The sequence below is a fragment of the Sinocyclocheilus grahami genome, unplaced genomic scaffold, assembly GCF_001515645.1.
Source record: "Sinocyclocheilus grahami isolate Dianchi unplaced genomic scaffold, SAMN03320097.WGS_v1.1 scaffold1020.1, whole genome shotgun sequence".
Taxonomy (NCBI): Eukaryota; Metazoa; Chordata; class Actinopteri; order Cypriniformes; family Cyprinidae; genus Sinocyclocheilus; species Sinocyclocheilus grahami.
In genome coordinates, this window is record NW_015506199.1 from 354,099 (window position 1) to 373,727 (window position 19,629).

General features: G+C 35.9%; 3 protein-coding genes across 5 annotated transcripts in view; 2 read left to right on the top strand and 1 right to left on the bottom strand.

Annotated features, from left to right (window-relative positions):
• The window catches only part of slc7a2 (solute carrier family 7 member 2), a 14,282-nt gene extending 2,332 nt beyond the window's left edge, over positions 1 to 11,950 (top strand). Inside the window, exons 2-12 of one of the 3 annotated variants that reach the window (XM_016250989.1) lie at positions 1,384 to 1,771; positions 1,860 to 2,015; positions 2,534 to 2,699; positions 2,807 to 2,943; positions 3,041 to 3,263; positions 4,386 to 4,525; positions 8,058 to 8,160; positions 9,262 to 9,461; positions 9,552 to 9,718; positions 10,872 to 10,980; positions 11,777 to 11,950. In XM_016250989.1, coding sequence (XP_016106475.1) covers positions 1,402 to 1,771; positions 1,860 to 2,015; positions 2,534 to 2,699; positions 2,807 to 2,943; positions 3,041 to 3,263; positions 4,386 to 4,525; positions 8,058 to 8,160; positions 9,262 to 9,461; positions 9,552 to 9,718; positions 10,872 to 10,980; positions 11,777 to 11,931 — 1,926 coding nt within the window. In that variant the 5' untranslated portion in view covers positions 1,384 to 1,401 and the 3' untranslated portion in view covers positions 11,932 to 11,950. Of the gene's footprint in view, positions 1 to 1,383; positions 1,772 to 1,859; positions 2,016 to 2,533; positions 2,700 to 2,806; positions 2,944 to 3,040; positions 3,264 to 4,385; positions 4,526 to 4,925; positions 5,063 to 8,057; positions 8,161 to 9,261; positions 9,462 to 9,551; positions 9,719 to 10,871; positions 10,981 to 11,776 lie in introns of all 3 variants that reach the window. The other 2 variants (XM_016250990.1, XM_016250992.1) reach the window with 2 other exon arrangements.
• Positions 1 to 13,957, bottom strand: part of LOC107565722 (myotubularin-related protein 7-like) — a 29,231-nt gene extending 15,274 nt beyond the window's left edge. Inside the window, exons 1-2 of the mRNA XM_016250987.1 lie at positions 13,942 to 13,957; positions 13,700 to 13,809 (exon numbers count right to left, since the gene is read on the bottom strand). The gene's annotated coding sequence lies outside the window, so the exon portion shown is untranslated. The remainder of the gene's footprint in view (positions 1 to 13,699; positions 13,810 to 13,941) is intronic.
• Positions 13,958 to 15,242: 1,285 nt separating this feature from the next.
• On the top strand, positions 15,243 to 17,926 carry LOC107565704 (platelet-derived growth factor receptor-like protein). The gene is made up of 5 exons (XM_016250965.1): positions 15,243 to 15,271; positions 16,052 to 16,203; positions 16,280 to 16,579; positions 16,683 to 16,819; positions 17,876 to 17,926. The coding sequence occupies exons 1-5, from the start codon at positions 15,243 to 15,245 to the stop codon at positions 17,924 to 17,926; spliced, it is 669 nt and encodes a 222-aa protein (XP_016106451.1).
• Positions 17,927 to 19,629: the final 1,703 nt, after the last annotated feature.

Consider the following 19,629-nt stretch of genomic DNA (forward strand, 5'->3'; position numbering starts at 1 on the left):
TACCATCTTGCTTTTGTGGGGGTGGGTAGGGGTGTTAAATAATAATTATTTTTGTTTGTTTAGTTTTTCCACCATAGGTTTTTAACATTCTAAAATCTCTTTATTCCAAAGATACTACAAGCGAGTCAGTGTATTCAATAGGTGTATTGTATTGTAAGTTGTTTCAGAGGTATTGCAAGTATTACATACAACAATAATAAAACAGTGCATTTACATAAAAAAGGAAATTTAGTGTACTGTTTCAGAGGTATTGCAAGTATTACATACAACAATAATAAAACAGTGCATTTACATAAAAAAGGAAATTTACTTTTGGTACTTAAGTACTTTTAAAAGCAAGTACTTCTGTACTTTTACTTAAGTAAAAATCTGTCTTTACAATTTTTACTTGTAATGGAGTAATATTTGACCAGCAGTATCTGTACTTTCACTCAAGTACTGGAGTTGAGTACTTTGTCCGCCTCTGCATAAAATTATAAATGTTGAAAATAACTTTTGCTGCTTTATATTTGTGTGATCATTTATATTTATTTTTGTGATAATTAATAATATTAATAATATTTTATTTGATGAGTAGAATAGCGTTTATTTGAAACTGAAATATTTTGTAACATTATAAATATTTTTACTGTCACTTTGATCAACTTCATGTGTCCTTGCTGAAAAAAAACCGTTAAAGCTCTTATTGAACCCAAACCTTTGAATAGTAGTGTATAAAAATATATATGATTATATTATTTAGATATATTTAAAGAGATTGTGCTATGATATTTAATCATGACAGCACAGCTAAAAGGGTTTTAATTAACTCTGTAGGGTATGTAACAAATTTTCATTGAGTGAGGAGTAAGGAGGATTGTCCTCAGTTTTTTCCCTCAATCTAAAAACCTACCTTATATAAACTTTATATAAACTCAAAATACTTTATACATTTATAAAGAACTTTTAACTTGATACCAATGGCTTACAACTAATTTAACTCTTTAATTGCACAGAAGCGCACTGACCAATAAGCGATGTGCCAAATACCTACGCCTGTCAAAATGAAAGCACTTTATCCCACTATTATGCAATAATGCCTAAGGCTTTTGCATTATTGTACATTGGGCAATGCTAAAACCTGCTTAAACTGCAGATGTGCAAGTGAGAACAAAGGCTAAAAGTGTTATTGAATAATACAGTGTTTGCAATCTTGCAGAATCCAATCATTACATTGTGCATTTATTGTGTGCAATGGTAGCCAAAAACGACACAAATGTTCACCATTCAGATTCGGTTCTGAGTATGTAAAACATAAAAGGAAAATAAATTATATCCTTTCACTCGAAAAGAAAAAAGTTTGTATACTTGATTGATTTATTTGACAAAAAAATATCTCGACAGTTTGTGGTAACAGGAAGAATGCTGGAACATTGCCTCGCATTTGGTCGCTCCCTTGTGAGGAGGAAGAATGTGGACCAGGACTGTCTGGAAGAGTCCAAGCTGTGCCGCTGCCTCTCCACTGTTGATCTGATTGCCCTCGGGGTGGGAAGTACACTTGGGGCTGGTGTCTATGTGCTCGCTGGGGAGGTGGCCAAAGGCAGTTCTGGCCCCAGCATTGTGGTGTCCTTCCTCATCGCTGCTCTGGCATCTGTGATGGCTGGCCTGTGTTATGCCGAGTTTGGTGCACGGGTACCCAAGACGGGCTCAGCCTATCTGTACAGCTATGTGACCGTGGGGGAGCTCTGGGCCTTCATCACAGGGTGGAACCTAATTCTGTCATACGTCATAGGTAATTATGGTTTAGCAATATGTTAAAGCAGTTATATAGAGAATAAAAAGATCATTTTCCAACATGAACTGATATTTTGTTGGAACAGGGACGTCTAGTGTGGCGCGTGCCTGGAGTGGGACGTTTGATGAGCTTATAGGGGGCCACATTGAAAAGTTCTGCAAAATGTACTTCAAAATGAGTTTGCCTGGCCTAGCAGAGTACCCTGATTTTTTTGCTGTCTGCCTGATCTTACTACTGGCAGGTAAAAAAATCATTAACTTCATTCATCTTAAAAAAAAAAAAATACAACTTTAAATCTCTCCTTGTTTTGGCTTGTACTATTCTGAACGTATTGTATTGCCACACTCTCAGAAAAAGGTACAAAGCTGTCACTGGGACAGCACCCTTTCAAAAGGTACACCTTTTAAACTTATTTACCATTAAAGGGTGCATTTTAGTAACTTAAATGTACGTATTTCCTATATGTTACATACTAGTAGCTTTTGAAAGGGGTTTTCCCCAGTGACAGCTTTTGTACCTTTTTTCTGAGAGTGTAGTACTTCTGCTGCTTTAAGATGAACTGCTTGTTGTATTCCTCATTTGTAAGTTGCTTTGTATAAATGCTTTTGCTAAATGAATAAATGCAAATGCCTTTTATCATTTAAGTTTAGCACAATTGGAAAAATCTGAAATCTCCTGAATGCATATTTGCAACTAAATTATTACATGAATTATTTCCTAAACTGAATTGAAATGTCTGTCGCTGTAATTTCCCTCCAGGCCTTCTCTCCTTTGGGGTGAAAGAATCAGCTTGGGTCAACAAAATCTTCACAGCTGTAAACGTGCTTGTGCTGATGTTTGTTATCATCTCTGGGTTCGTCAAAGGAGACTCGCTCAATTGGAATATATCTGAGGAATCTCTCATAAACGTTACCATTTGCAAAAGGTGAAGAGTATGTTTTCAGTTACTTTCCTTTTATATCTTAATGAATTGAGCCTAATGTGTGAATTTTTGATGATCATAATCATTAAAATGTTAAAATATGCTTACAGGAATCTCTCACACACTGCTAATGTCACTAGTGATTACGGAGCAGGGGGATTTTTGCCTTATGGCTTTAGTGGGACACTGGCTGGTGCCGCCACCTGCTTTTATGCCTTTGTGGGATTTGACTGCATTGCAACCACAGGTATTCAATCACTTATTCGGTTTTATACAACAGTTAGCTTCGATTCTTCAGTCTGGTTTTGTCCTCAAAGACTTCTGATATTTGTTATTGTGACCAGGTGAGGAGGTGAAAAATCCCCAGAGGGCCATTCCCATTGGGATAGTTATTTCCCTGCTGGTCTGCTTTCTCGCCTACTTTGGTGTTTCAGCGGCCCTCACCCTCATGATGCCCTACTACCTGCTGGATGAGAGGAGTCCCCTGCCTTTGGCTTTTGAATATGTGGGCTGGGGGCCTGCGAAATATGTTGTAGCAGCAGGATCGCTCTGTGCTTTATCAACCAGGTAAACATCTTTCTTTGCTCCCATAATACTGTTCTGCTGGCCAAGGCTTCTTACAAGATTGTATATTGACATAACACTGTGAATAGTTACATAAAAATGCTTTTATTCATTTTGTCATTTGTTTGAGATTCAGTTAAACATTTCTTTCCTAATTAATTTGTATGAAGTTCTTAGTTGGGTCTGTGGTGGATTGATTCCTATGCTTTGCATCTCTAATGACTTTTTGATGGTGATTTGTTTGAAAGAGAGCCATATAAATAATTATCCATATCATTTAATGAATCAGATTAGTATTATAAGCTTTAATATGATTAAGGTTTATACTTGCTCTCTTTCAGAACAAAATGTTCAAGTGGAATGTGGTTTTGTTTTTTCCTGGTGACATAAATCAGTAAGGACTATTGTTTGGTAATTAGCAACGCTCCCTAAAGCAGCATGAATTACAACCCACTCATTTGAACAGTTTAATGTTTATTGTATGATTATTGGATTTGCTTGAATATTAGTATTAATTCTGTTCAAAAACATCCAGGTGCGTGATTGGTAAAGTATACAAGCTATTATCCTATTGCTATAAAAGTTTTATGCCTAAGACCAATAATTTTGATTGTAGCCACTAGTGTCATTTTATGAATTTACCAAAACATTTGATAGGATACTATTAGCTTAAGCCCTTGTGCAATACTCCCAGGAAAAAATGAAGATGATTTAACTGTGCGTCCGGTCCCATTTACCTCATTTGCAAAGTGCTGTAAGATGTGCTGTCAAATTTTATATTTCCTAAAGTCAACATGAAACCCATATTACTTCTGTAATTAGTTTTTTAAAGAGTCAAACAGAATATTCAGAAAGAACATAAGCAAACTTAATTTTGTCCATTGGGAATTGATGTTGTGAAAAATGTTGTCTGTACATCCTGTGATTGGAGTGGTGTTGAAAATAAGTTGAAACTCAGTCAAAAGTCAGCCCCCCCCCATTTAGATTTCATGTTGACTTTAAAATCAAAATCATTGTTTGTGGAGGCCTGTAACAGTACCCAGCAGCAGAAGTGTTTGGGATCAGGTCTGCAGCATGTAATTAATTGACCCCTTGCTTCTGCTGATGTCTTTGCCTCACATGCAGTCTGCTGGGCTCCATTTTCCCAATGCCGCGTGTAATCTATGCTATGGCACAGGATGGGGTGCTTTTCAAAGTGTTAGCCCAAATCAATCCTAAGACGAAGACCCCTCTTATTGCTACAATGTCTTCAGGTGTAGTTGCAGGTGAGAGATGGGGGCATGCTTGCTATGCAAACCGCCAATGTGATCCACCAGTCAAATGTGAAAAAGAGCGGAAATGCACAATATGAAGAATTATTCTATAGAAACTTGAAATATCAGGACTTTTAAAAATGGTACCTTCCAAGCCTGGATGAATCAAGGAAATTAATTAAATCCTAAAAAGTCATGGCAGTTCATGGCAGTTTAGTGAATATCAATTTGTCTATGTATGCTCATTCATTAAAAAACAAAAACAAATCTTCCAACAATTACAAATGACTGAAAAAACACAATTGGCTGCATTTGGTCAGTTTTTGCTCCTTCACGCTTGCTGGTGTTGGTTAATATGTTCTTTTCCCTCCAGAGTTGCAGGTGTCTGAACCATGACTCTTTTTGTCTTTAGCCTGTTGGGTTCTATGTTCCCTCTTCCACGCATTCTGTTTGCCATGGCACGAGATGGCGTGCTATTCAGATTTCTTTCCAAAGTGAGTAAGCGTCAGTCGCCAGTGGCTGCCACTATGGCAGCGGGCACTACTGCGGGTAAGCGAAGACCGAGGTAGGCCTTGCATGGCCTGCTGTCCTGTTTGTATCAGCCTGGTGGAGGTGCAGTGTGCCTGCTTAATTACAGTAGCCTGTTAATGGATGCATGCTGTCACTGTGGTGGTGGTGCTAAAATTGCTGGGATTATACAATATGTGATAAAAATCTCTGTATGCCCTACTACCTGCTGGATGAGAGGAGTCCCCTGCCTTTGGCTTTTGAATATGTGGGCTGGGGGCCTGCGAAATATGTTGTAGCAGCAGGATCGCTCTGTGCTTTATCAACCAGGTAAACATCTTTCTTTGCTCCCATAATACTGTTCTGCTGGCCAAGGCTTCTTACAAGATTGTATATTGACATAACACTGTGAATAGTTACATAAAAATGCTTTTATTCATTTTGTCATTTGTTTGAGATTCAGTTAAACATTTCTTTCCTAATTAATTTGTATGAAGTTCTTAGTTGGGTCTGTGGTGGATTGATTCCTATGCTTTGCATCTCTAATTACTTTTTGATGGTGATTTGTTTGAAAGAGAGCCATATAAATAATTATCCATAGCATTTAATGAATCAGATTAGTATTATAAGCTTTAATATGATTAAGGTTTATACTTGCTCTCTTTCAGAACAAAATGTTCAAGTGGAATGTGGTTTTGTTTTTTCCTGGTGACATAAATCAGTAAGGACTATTGTTTGGTAATTAGCAACGCTCCCTAAAGCAGCATGAATTACAACCCACTCATTTTAACAGTTTAATGTTTATTGTATGATTATTGGATTTGCTTGAATATTAGTATTAATTCTGTTCAAAAACATCCAGGTGCGTGATTGGTAAAGTATACAAGCTATCATCCTATTGCTATAAAAGTTTTATGCCTAAGACCAATAATTTTGATTGTAGCCACTAGTGTAATTTTATGAATTTACCAAAACATGCACTACTGCGGGTAAGCGAAGACCGAGGTAGGCCTTGCATGGCCTGCTGTCCTGTTTGTATCAGCCTGGTGGAGGTGCAGTGTGCCTGCTTAATTACAGTAGCCTGTTAATGGATGCATGCTGTCACTGTGGTGGTGGTGCTAAAATTGCTGGGATTATACAATATGTGATAAAAATCTCTGTGGAAGCTATTTATTGCATGCAAAAGTGATATATAGAGTGCTTGGTGATGATGTCGGCTGGAAAAAGAAAGGAAATCATTCACCCACTAAAAGTTTGGAATCATTCATTTTTTTACATTATTGAAAGAAACCTCTTATGCTTTAGGCTGCATTTATTTGATCAAAAAATATAGTAAAAACAGTAATATTAGAAAATATTAATAAAATTTAAAGTAACTGTTTTCTATTTTAATATATTTAAAGAACTTTATTATTATTATAATTTTTTTTTATTTTGCTACATAATATTTTATGAAATATGGATGATGTGATTGTGACTACCATTCAAAAATTTGGGGAAAGATTAAAAAGGATGCATTCAATTGGTAAAAAGTGACTGTAAAGACATTTAAAGACATTGCAAAGATTTCTGTTTCAAACTTATGCTTTTATTTCTGTTCATCAAAGAATCCTGAAAAGAAATGTACCATGGTTTCCATAAAAATATTAAGCAGCAAAAACGATTTTCAACATTGCAAATAATAACCACTATTAATAATTAAGCACCAATAATAATTGATAATACAAAAAAAATATTGAGCTGCAAATCAATATTTCATAATGATTTCTGAAGGATCATGTGACACTGAAGACAGGAGTAATGATGCTGAAAATTCAGCTTTGTATCAGAGGAATAAATCACATTTTAAATATATTAAAATAGAAAACAGTTATTTTAAATGTTGCAAAATATTACCGTTTTACTATATTTTTGATCAAATAAATGTAGCCATAGTGAGCATATTATAGATCCTGCTTAAAAAAACAAAAAACTCCAGAGCAATTATTCCAAACATTTGACCGGTATTGTATATCTGAACTCATGTGTCAGGTGCAGATGTGTAATGTACTGCTGACAGCTGCAGGGAGGGATTCTCAGTACATCCCTACAGTGTGGTAATACAACACTTTGATGCTAGCAGGGGTCACTCAGTGGATTCTTATGGATTCTAAGGACTTCTAAAGAATGAGAAAGCAGAGGGAAGCTTAGTGAAAGGATGAGGACGCAGGGCAGATAATGGTTTTCAGAGCCCCCTGCACATCGCACATGTTAAGTCTATACTGTAGCACTGTATGCTTGTTAGTGTACACGGCCTTCTTACTGTGAGGGAAGTCTAAACAGCTGTATATGAAATCATAGGGCACATCTGGTGTGGATTTCATCAGAAGACAACAATACTATTGCATTCTGAGTTTAAAGTCAGACATCTACTAATAAAGAAATCTGTATTGATTATTGACAAAGACTGTGATTTATTTATAAGTCCCACAGTACATTTACTGTAGCTTTCATTTACACCTGGATTATTTTGGAAATTTCATGATTTACCAATCAGGCTCTTCAAAACTGGAAGATTTATTTTATTGAACACAAATGAAATAATAAGCTGTGCATGCTCTGTTGGTGTATAATGGCCTTGAAATATTTTTGACAACCAAGCCACACTTATAAACGTTCATAAATTCATTGTATTACGTATCAATGTAATGTGAAACTAGTTGGAAAATAACACTTTTCAAGCAAAACTCAAAATGCAGAAAAAAACAAAAAACTAAATAAAATATACTGTTCACATTCTGGTTATCAACCTAGGAAGTAATTGTAAACATTGCTGAATAAAATGGACATTAATCATGAGAAAATAGAGGTATTTAAATTGTTATGCTATGCAATTAATGCATTTTAAGTATGGCTTAAGTGTCTAAATATTAGGGCCACTGTGTGTAAACTATTTAATTTATAGAGGTTCTTGTGATATATAAAAATTTGTGTTTGTTATGCATTTAATTCATAATTTTTTAACTTCATCTGACAAGCTTTTGTTTACTACCAACAGCTATCATGGCTTTCCTGTTTGACTTGAAAGCGCTGGTGGACATGATGTCTATTGGAACCTTGCTGGCATACTCTTTGGTGGCTGCTTGTGTTCTAATCCTTAGGTTAGTGTATATTCGGTGCATTCAAAAAAACTTGAAGGTGACAGCATTACTCTTTGCAATACAGCTGTTAAAGGGTTAGTTCACCCAAAAATTTAAATTCTGTGATTAATTACCCTCGTGTTGTTCCAAACCCGTAAGACCTTCGTTCATCTTCGGAACACAATTTAATATATTTTTGATGAAATCTGAGGACTCTCTGACCCTCCCATAGACTGCAAGGTAACTACCACGTCCAGAAAAGTACCAAGATGATCGACAAAGTAGTCCGTGTGACATCAGTGGTTCAACTGTAAAGTTATGAAGCTACGAGAATACTCTTTTGACTTTATTCCACATTTTCGTCTCTACTGCGTCACTTTGGTCATGCATTCACGACAGAAGCGTGACGCGAGCGTGCGGCGCTGACCCAGATCTGGCGTAATGACGTCATCACGCCGGATCTGGGTCAGCGCCGCCACACGCTTGCATCACGGTACTGTCGTGAACGCGCGTCCAAAGTGACGACTAAAGTGGAATAAAGTCGTTATTTTAGTTTTCTTTGCGCAAAAGAGTATTCTTGTAGCTTTGTAACTTTACAGTTGAACCACTGATGTCACACGGACTACTTTGTCGATCATCTTAGTACTTTTCTGGACCCTGAACGTGGTAGTTACCTTGCTGTCTATGGGAGGGTCAGAGAGCCCTCATATTTCATCAAAAATATCTTAAATTGTGTTCCGAAGATGAGCGAAGGTTTTACAGGTTTCGAACAACAAGAGGGTGAGTAATTAATGACATAATTTTCATTTTTGGGTAAACTAACCCTTTAATACAAGGATGCAAATTGATACAACCCCTACTGCGAGAATTATGCAGTGCGAATTATACACTGCCATCTAGTGGTCATGTGTCATCTTCCAACTGTGGTATATAAAGGTATATTTCAATGATTTGACTTTGAACAGATTTTATATGACAGTTTTCTTGTGATAGTCTCTGTAGAGCTTAAATGACACCGTCACATTTTATGATGCATTTATCATATTTAACAAAAAAGATGTATTAATGTTTCTGTTTCTAATGGCATGAAGTAGCTATTCAAATATAAATTTCACGTGTCAGGTATCAGCCGGATGCTGCGTTTGAGAGGTCTAGGATCAATGAAGGCAAGGAAGAGGTTGGTGAGTCTGAACTGACGGAGTCTGAGTCTCACCTGAACATGCTGAAGGATGGAAGAGTAACCCTGCGCTCTCTGCTCAACCCTCCACTGCTGCCCACTGAACAGACCTCCACTGCCGTCAACATGTCTGTTATAATCATGGGTTAGTACAGCAGCAGATAGAGACTGATTTGACTTTATGAGCTGATGACAATTAGGTAGATCTCTGATCTGTGTTTGTTTTTCCCTGCAGTGTTTGCTGTGTGTGTTATTGGCGCACTCAACACATATTACGGACAGGCCATTATTGCTATGGAGCCTTGGGCCCTGGGGGTCTTAGGTGCATCTTTGTTCATCTTCATCATGTGCATCCTTCTGGTTTGCAGACAACCTCAGACGAGGAAGAAAGTTTCCTTCATGGTAGGTTTGAAATCTAACATACTTAACATACTTGTACACTATAAAAGTTTAGGGTCGCAAGCAGTCTCTTATGCAATAAAAACTGTAAAATAGTGAAATATTATTACAATTTAAAATAACTGTTTTCTATTTGAATATATTTTAAAATGTAATTTATTCCCGCGAAGGCAAAGCTGAATTTTCAGCATCACGAGTATCAGAAGATCTTTCAGAAATCATTCTAATATGCCGATTTGCTGCTCAAGAAACAATTCTTCTTATTATCAATTTTGAAAACAGTTGTGCTGCTTAATTATTATTAATTTTTTTTTGTAAACTGCGATGCATTTTGTTCAAGAATCCTGGATGAATAGAAAGTTCAAAAGCATTTATTTGAAATAGAATAAACTTTTGTAATATTATAAACATCAAAACTGTCACTTTTTATGCTGAATAAAATATAAATTTATTTTTAAAAATCTGACTGAGCCCAAATATTTAAACTTTATAACAATTAACACATAACAAAAATATAATATAATATTTAACAAAAATATTTTTTTATGTGTGTAAATATACATGCCGTTCACACTCTTAAAGGGATAGTTCACCCAAAAATGATCACCAAGCCTATTTTTTCTTCTTCTGTGGAACACAAAAAGAGGATACTGCTCTTTTCCATACAATATAAGTGAATGGTGTCCACTATGACTTCACAAGGTACACAGGTTGTGAGGACTGCTGCTATAATCCTTTCACTTTTATTGTATTGAAAAGAGCAGCAACAATCTGCCTAAAATCTAAAATGAAACGATGTGAAGGTGAGTAAATAATGACAGAACTTTCATTTTGGGATGTACTTTCCTTTTAATAAACGTGCACCATGTTAAACCGTTGCTGCTCTGTTCATCTTGTTGTGTATTCTGCCCAGATGAGCACTGGGTTTTAGGGTAATAGCCTGCATAAAATATCTGTTTGCCAAGCACTCTGTGTTCTTTGGAGGGCCGTATTGTGTGCTATCCTTGCTATCTAACATGAAAAACAATGTGATATGACCCGAGAGAGTCTCCATTCATTGTGTTTTTTCTGTTTTAGTCTGGATCATTTCATTAGCGAGTGCTGAGCAGAGTGCAGTCAAGCACATGTTTGAAGCAGTGTGTATTTTTTGCTTCAGGTTCCTCTGTTGCCCTTTCTACCCATCTTGAGTATATTTGTCAACGTGTATCTCATGGTTCAGCTCAGCGGCGACACGTGGATCCGTTTCTCCATCTGGATGGCTATAGGTACGTGCTAACTTTGAGTAAACACACACAGGATGCAATCCCAAACCAAATTCAAACAAATCTAAAGGTCTCATTGCCGTTTCAAGGCTGTTTGCTTGAAAAACAGGCATAATCGGAAATAAACCTAAGAAAACCCTGCAGAAAAGACCAGTTTAGATGAGCATGAACTTCCATGGTGGTCCAGGCTGGTTTTCACTGGTTAGGTTTATGTTGGTGGAAAATTGGAAAGGATAGTTTATCCAGTGATGAAAATTCTGTCATTGTTTACTTAACCTAATTTTTGATCTAAACCCAAAAGCTTGTTTTTTTTCTTCTTCAAGTATTTAACCAATGAGGTTTGTTCTAGCATGTGACTCACACATGAGACATGTACCCGTATTTACCAAAAATAATTAGTCTAAATTAAATCTGTTCATCATATAAAGCAATTATATCCTTAACAAGACTGGGATTAGATTTATGATACCTTTATAACTTTTTTTATTATTTTATTAATTTATATATATATAAATATTTATATATTAATATTAATATATTAACTTTATAACTTTATTATTATTTTATTAATATATATATATATATATTCATAAAATAATAAAGGTAATATATTAATACGAATATATTATATATTATATTAAAGTAATATATTAATATATTACATTTATATTGGGTAAACTGTCCTTTGATGATCTATTTTTTTTTTTTTTTGGATGAACTGCCTTTAAGCATCCTAATGGATCCAAACGCAACGGAATACAAATTTGACAGAAATCTTAACTTTGATATCAATCCACAGGATTCTTCATCTATTTTGGATATGGAATGTGGCATAGTGATGAACGTAAGAGACATCTACAGAACTGTGGTGTTGCGATGGAGAAAAAGACACTGACAGGAAATGAAGGCACTGTGGAATATGTGACGCACATAGAGAAGACTAGCCCATGTTAAAGAACAGCAGATAAAACTATAATAGTAACTAGCTGTTATCCACGGCATTCACCAACCAGCTGATAGATCTGAAATCTGTGTATTCAGCTTTGCCTTTACAGTCACTGCCGACATGAACAATCACTGTAACACCTCTCAGTGCTGATGCTCTCATCTGTGATGTGATAGTAGGACGTTAGGGGTGTGCGATCTGGCAATGAAAATTCAATGCATTGATTATGGAATTGATTCTGTACCCAATATAAACTGATATTTGTGACTTTGGATATAAAACATACATAATTATGAATAGTAGCAAAATAACTGAACATGAATAGTGACCAAATCTCTTTTTTTTTCAATTTTCAATTTTATGAATTTTCATTAATAAATAATTAGAATAGCATTGAATTGTTGTCAGAGCAAGTATTTTCACCCCTGTAAGACATACCTCTGTGTTTTAAGCAATTTCTTTTTAAATGTGTTTTGAAGAAAAAGGGATAGCATGTTTTTGTTTTTTTTGCATGAAAGTATTAAGATTTCCACAGACAGTATCTTAAGAGTACTTCCACTGTTAGTTTGTTAAATAAATAAAAAACATGCCAGCTTCACGGCATGTCTACATGCTTGACTTGTCTTGTTAAAGTGTTTAATTCTAGAATTTAGAATGACTTCTTTTAACTTACTGTATGTGCCTGAGATGTTAAGCTGTTTGGATAACACTATTTCATGTTTTCTTGCATTCTGATAAACACTACTTTTTATCTTAATCTATGTTACATGTGTTGTGTAATTATCGCTTAATGTTTGACAGGGATATCTTACAATGTACAGTATTCATCTGTTGTTTAACAACCAGAAGGTCTGATGATGTTGAAGAGGAAGTTTTGTCTTGTAAAATTACCTTTATTTACTTTCTACATTTTTTACTCTACAATTAAGTAATCTGACATTTTCAGAAATGTTATGATGAATAATCAACAATCTACACTACATAGTTCACTGCGGTCATTCAATACATGACAATATGTTTAATCCAGCTAACAAAGTGATGCAAGCAGTGGTCTAAAAAATGGACAACCTGAGCATCTGAAAGTGTTTCTTCTGCTATCCAGCGCTCAAGTCCTTCTCCGCCATAAATACTCAATTTTGAGTTGTAGATTGCGGTGTTACTGAGTCATTGAGAGGCTAAGATTGTGGAACAACCATTAATAACAACGTGTTAATGTCTCATTAAGTAATGCACATCAACTTTCATTTAAAGCCTTTGTATCATTGTATCTTATCATTATAATTCATTTTTTAATAATGTAAGTAATGTGCGGATTGTGGTTTCATATAAAACAATAAAATATTTCTTCCTTTTCAACAAAGTTTTCCCCACATTATTTTAAATAGGCATTAAATCATTTTATTTAAATTTGAATGGATTTTTTTTCTTGGTTGGTGGGTCTGTTGAGCTGTTCAGTAGTTTAGTTTTCATCTCATCTCATAGAACATAATTTTTTCATATGAGTTCAAGTAATGTTAAATTAATGTTCAAAACAAAAGTAGATGATATTTGATGTCAAATGACTGCAAAACTGCATAACTCAACTGCCAATGGAAACAGAACTGAACTGCCCATTTAATAATAATAATATAATTAATAAAAGTATTGATAAGGTGACCTCTATTTGTGAGGCATGGGTATAAAATGAATGATATAAATCAGACAAACCTATCTCACAATATTTCATACTATCAAATAGTTCACCCAAAAATGAAAATCTGCTGTTAATTTACTCACCCCTGGGCCATCCAAGATGTAGGTGACTTTCTTTATTCAGTAGAATGGTAAAGAAGAGCTGAACAATGGCCCTTGGTGATTCATAATATGCAAGTCAACAGGCACCGTCACTTTGAGAGTCAAAAAAAGCAGATATAAAAACACAAAATGAATCTATGCGCCTCCTGACAATATATTGATGTCTTATGAAGCAAAACGACCGGTCTGTGTAAGAAACTAAACATTATTTATGACATTATTACCTGTGATTCAAAGCCTCAGACAAAGGCCCTGTTTCAAATGGCACCCTAAACCCTCGTGGTCTTCCTCTGAGTCCGCACTTTCGTGACGTAATGCTGCAAAATGTTCTTCGAGTTTTTGTTGTCTGCTTTTTTGACTCAAAGTGACGGTGCCTGTCGATTTACATATTATGAATGACAAGGACCATGGGTTCAGTCTTCTTTACTGTTCTAAAGAATGTCATATTCATCTTGGATTGGTCTGGGAGTGAGAAAATTAACAGCAATTTTTCATTTTTGGGTAAACTATTTTTATTAATTTGGGATTGGGATTGGGATTATGAGGCCAATACCGCAACTAGCTGCAGTCCAGCAGAGGGCATTAGAGGATCACAGCCTGACACTGAAGGGGGAGTGTGCAGATGGGTTGGGGAAATTCCTCTTTTCTCACAGAGGATGGAGCTGACTGTGTAAACGGGACAGACGACAATATATTGATGTCTTATGAAGCAAAACGACCGGTCTGTGTAAGAAACTAAACATTATTTATGACATTATTACCTGTGATTCAAAGCCTCAGACAAAGGCCCTGTTTCAAATGGCACCCTAAACCCTCGTGGTCTCCCTCTGAGTCCGCACTTTCGTGACGTAATGCTGCAAAATGTTCTTCGAGTTTTTGTTGTCTGCTTTTTTGACTCAAAGTGACTGTGCCTGTCGATTTACATATTATGAATGACAAGGACCATGGGTTCAGTCTTCTTTACTGTTCTAAAGAATGTCATATTCATCTTGGATTGGTCTGGGAGTGAGAAAATTAACAGCAATTTTTCATTTTTGGGTAAACTTTTTATTAATTTGGGATTGGGATTGGGATTATGAGGCCAATACCGCAACTAGCTGCAGTCCAGCAGAGGGCATTAGAGGATCACAGCCTGACACTGAAGGGGGAGTGTGCAGATGGGTTGGGGAAATTCCTCTTTTCTCACAGAGGATGGAGCTGACTGTGTAAACGGGACAGACAGTGGACGAAGAGCTCCTGTGCTGCTCTCAGACCCAGTGTGCTCTGTTGGAACGCTCCACTTCAGCCATCATGAAGCTCTGGCTCTTATTCACACTGGCACTGCTCTGGCTGTTATAATAATAAATGTGTGTAACATGTAACAAGGAAACCTTAAAATAAAGTGTTACCCAAATTTCTATTTTAATGTAAATAAACAAACAAATAAATAAATAAAAAAATTGCAAAAATTGTCTGATAAGGAATCAAATGTTAAAAATGCTGACTATTTAATTCAGTGGTCAACTGTAGTTACTTCAGGAAGGTCATGTCGGACACATTGCTTTTCGGGATACAGTATTCTGTGCTTGTGCTAGTTGTAAACAAATCTAGTAGGTTAATAATTTCATCCATTCAGAAAATTCACAATAGGTTATTGTAGATAAACTTTTGTGGACATGAGCAAAATAAAATATGAACTATATAAAATTATAAAATAAAACAAATTAAAACAAATTCTGAAGTATTCACTGTTAGAAATAAATTCAATGTATAATGTTAACTTTAAAATTAATTTAAACCAGTGTTCTTTTATTATCAATAAGATGCTATGCTATTACAGTTTCTAAATTATAATTTTTTTTATTTTCCGTTTTCATTTTAATTTGAGCATTTTAGTAGGTTTGTTGTGTTTTTGTCGTTTTTATAATTTTTTTTTATTATTTAGTACATCAAGTTAAACTAAAAGAAACTGAGAAATGTTCCCTTAATTTTAAGTTTTTTTCATTTAAAGTACTTTTTAAAGGATTTTAGTTTTAGTTAAGCCGCTCACTTCAAACGTGGACACTGCAAAAAATATCATTTAAGAGACATCAAGGCTATTTCAAGCAAACTGAAATGATTTCTAAACTGAATGAATATGCTTTCCATTATGGATAAAATATGAATTTTCTGAAGAAAATTGTCAGAAGAAAATATTTATCATCAGTGTTCATAAAACGTAACCTAAATTTGTAGAATGACTCATACATTCCATAGTATATATACAGACCTATCATATACTGCAGAAATAATACAAGTAGTATGATATCAGTATGCATAGCCCAAGTCTAGACTTAATTGATTGTGTTGTTCCAGCATCAAGCAGCATGAGCGGTACAGTCAGCTGATTCTGACCTCGCCCTCTGCTGCTGATACGGGGGAGTACAGCTGCTGGGTGGTGCTCTGTGACGGAGAAGAATGTACAAAGGATGGAGAAAGCACCTCTGCTACCTACATATACTTCACAGGTACAGCATCTGCTCACATATCATCTATGTGATCTTGAAACTCTAAAGACATTGTTACAATTCTCTTTGTATCTAGACAAAGATGAGCTGTTTGTTCCCTCTGCCATCCATTTTGAGATCATCTACCTGCGCCCTGACAAGCCCGCCACTGTCCCGTGCCGGGTGACAAACCCCAAAATCAAAGTCTCGCTGCACAGGGAAGTTCCTGCAGAAGAAATCGCTGTGGATGGGACCCAGATCTCTTACAATCCCACTAAGGGCTTCATCATCCAAAACCCCAGTCCAGAACACAAGGGCGCTTATTACTGCAAGGCCAACAGCACCACGAAAACCACTCCACAAATATCCACTAAATACCAGCTGCTGTATGTGGAAGGTAAGAGGAGAGCATAGTAGTGCTGCTAATAACACTAATAACACATTTTACATAGTGTTTTTGGCAAAGATGCATTTTTGTTTTGCCATTTTTCCCCTCGTAGTGCCTAGCGGCCCCCCCTTGGTGACTATTGAGGCTTCTTCGAACATAGTGAGTGGTGGAGACATCTTCAATGTTACATGCACAGTTCTGGGTGAACCTGAGATGAATGTCAGCTTCAGCTGGAGCTATCCTGGCCAGGTGAGTGCTACATTATTATTATTATTTTCTTTTAGAAAAGGTGATTTGGCCAAGATTTGCTCATCTGAGCGTCCGATTCAGGATGATTGGGTCAATAATATTTGAGTTTTTCAGTATTATGCTATTTTGTGGATGCTACAGCTTTGCTCGTAACAGTTCTAAAGAGATACACTATTGATCAAAAGTTTAGAGCAATTATGATTTTTTATGTTTTTGAAAGACGTCTCTTATGCTCACCAAGGCTGCATTTATTTGAATGAAAAAACATTAAGAACAGTAATACCGTGAAATATTTTTACAATGCTAAAGATCTTTATAATCTGCTGATTTGGTGCTCAGCTATTAAGGGTTCATATTGTCAGCACTAAACAGTTTTTGCTGCCTAATTTTGCTTTTTATTAAGGATTCTTCAAAGTTCCTTTATTTACTGTACCTTTTGATCAATTTAATGTGTCTTTGCTGAAAATATATATTTTATTTAACTTAATCTGAATGGTAGTTTACACAAAAATACCAAGCAGTGCTATTATTTTCAACATTTATAATAAGAATATTATTTATTGAGCAGCAAATCAGTATATTAGAATGACTTTAGAAGGATCTTGTAATGCTGAAAATTCAGTTTTGCCATCACAGGAATAACTTACATTTAAAATATGTTCAAACAGACAGTTGTTTTAAATTGTAACAATAATTCACAATATTACTATTTTACTCTATTTTTGATCAAATAAATGCAGTCTTGTCAGCCTTTAAAAACATTAAAGAATCCTAATCATTCCAAACTTTTGGCCTGTTTGTTTTTTATGTTGTTTATTTATTTTGATGAATCTCTTTCCTATATTTTATTGTTATTGTTCTATTGTACATTTCTTTCTATCTTTTATCTCATACCTTGTTTTGTGTATAATTCTTTGGCAATATTGTATATAAATAGAATTGTGCCAATAAAGTACTTTAAATTAAAAAAATTAATTGAATACTTTAAAATTGAATTGGTACTATGTGTCTTCCATGGAGTATCCCCTCATAAGCCCCTACTTCTTCCATCCACAGGACGTCTGCAGACAAACAGACATCTGGGGACTGGAGGGGACACAAGATTAGATAAAGCGGTTTAAATCCCAAAGGCAAACATAAGATATCATCCAGAGATTTCTACCATTTAGACCCCCTCTGCTTCAGCGGAAACATAGTAAATCAACTCAAGGATGTGCTTTCTTCAAACACGTATAGGCAGCTAAATGTGGAATATCAATTTTTTAACAGCCTAAATACCATACTAGTATTTAGTATATGCTTTGTGGCCTTTAGCTTTGACTGCGATGATCATGATATACCTCATAACAGTGGCTTCAGATTTGATTTCAGACACCATGTTCTGATGATAATATGTACTCTGAGGATACAAACATGAACATGGCCTTATGCAACCCAACCAAGAGAAGAAATGCTGCTTCCGGAACCAATGAATAACAAATGATAATACTTCATGAGCAATGCAGCTGTTTCTGCTCAGCTGTCTGGATGAAAGAGCCGAATGTGCACTAGAGGCTTGAAGAATGACCCATTCATTAACGCCCATTAGAAAACACCAAAAACACTCAGAATTCAGTTCCATCTCAGCTGAAACCACTCCACTTACACACCAACAACTGTAGACCTCTTTGATAAATAGAAAGTCAAAAGAACAGCATGTATTTGAAATATAAATCTTTTGTAACATTTTAAATGTCTTTACAGTCACTTTTGATCAATTTAATGTGTCCCTGCTAAATAAAAATGTATTCTTATACGCACTAGTGCACTTTTATGCACTCCAACTGGTGGATCGTGACTCAAAACGAATCGCAGGGCTGTTCTGATGGACAAAATCAATGCTAAATGCAAATAAAATGCAACATATAATTGTGTATAATTACCATAGCAAATAAATTAGAATTGCCAATTTTTTTCCACTAAAAACTATTTTAATTAATGTTATTATATGTTATTGTATTATAAAATATAATCTTTATTATATTACCATATTTTATTATATTAATAGATAATATAATTAGAAATAAATGTTTGATTTTAGGGCATTTTGATAGTCATAAAGCTTGACTTGACAACACTGAATGCTATATACTAAGTATATTGTAGAAAATACTACAAAAAGCCCATCAGACCCCTGAGAAACACTGTGGCTTTAATCACCTAAAACCTTCCCAGGCATTTCTGTGGTATGTGAGGTGTTAAGAAGATCTAATTGCTGTGGTGACAGGGACAATTAGGAGCAGTTCAGACCCACCAATTGTTCCTGTGAATTGCAGGTAAACTGAAAAGCTCTGGGATAGATTAGCAGGTAAGTGGGAGACGCTATTGTACGTTCAGACACCCTCTGGGCCTGAGATTAGGTCAGAAAACAGATGACCAGCTTTGATAACCCTGGCCTAAAAGGAGCTTGGGTAAAGTCAGACCTTCAGGGTCAGATGTAGTACGACTATAAGCAGTTCACTTACCCGACTGGATGGGCTAGAGCTGCGGGTGACCTCCTCATAAGCTGACACATTCTCCCAGGTGGCGATAAAAGCATGAGTTGGGGTGAATGTGGCATCTGGAAAGCCTCTCTTGACATCCGCTTCCGCCCGCTTCAACACGGTAGGAGACTCCGTCTGCCGGTAGAAGATGGATCCTTTTCCTTTGCTGGTGTCAATGTCAGCCAGGAAGGGGGCGATGACAGGGAAGTCGGTGGGGAAGCCGTCATCTACATACTGCTTCTCCATGGGAAGATCCTGAGTTGAGATGATTCCATTGGTGGCCACCTG

Coding starts and splice junctions, on each gene's coding strand:
- LOC107565704 (XM_016250965.1), top strand. CDS start 15,243: ATGTCGGACACATTGCTTTTCGGGATACA. Junction 16,580..16,682: donor CCAGCTGCTGTATGTGGAAG/GTAAGAGGAGAG, acceptor TTCCCCTCGTAG/TGCCTAGCGGCCCCCCCTTG. Junction 16,820..17,875: donor GCTGGAGCTATCCTGGCCAG/GTGAGTGCTACA, acceptor TTCCATCCACAG/GACGTCTGCAGACAAACAGA.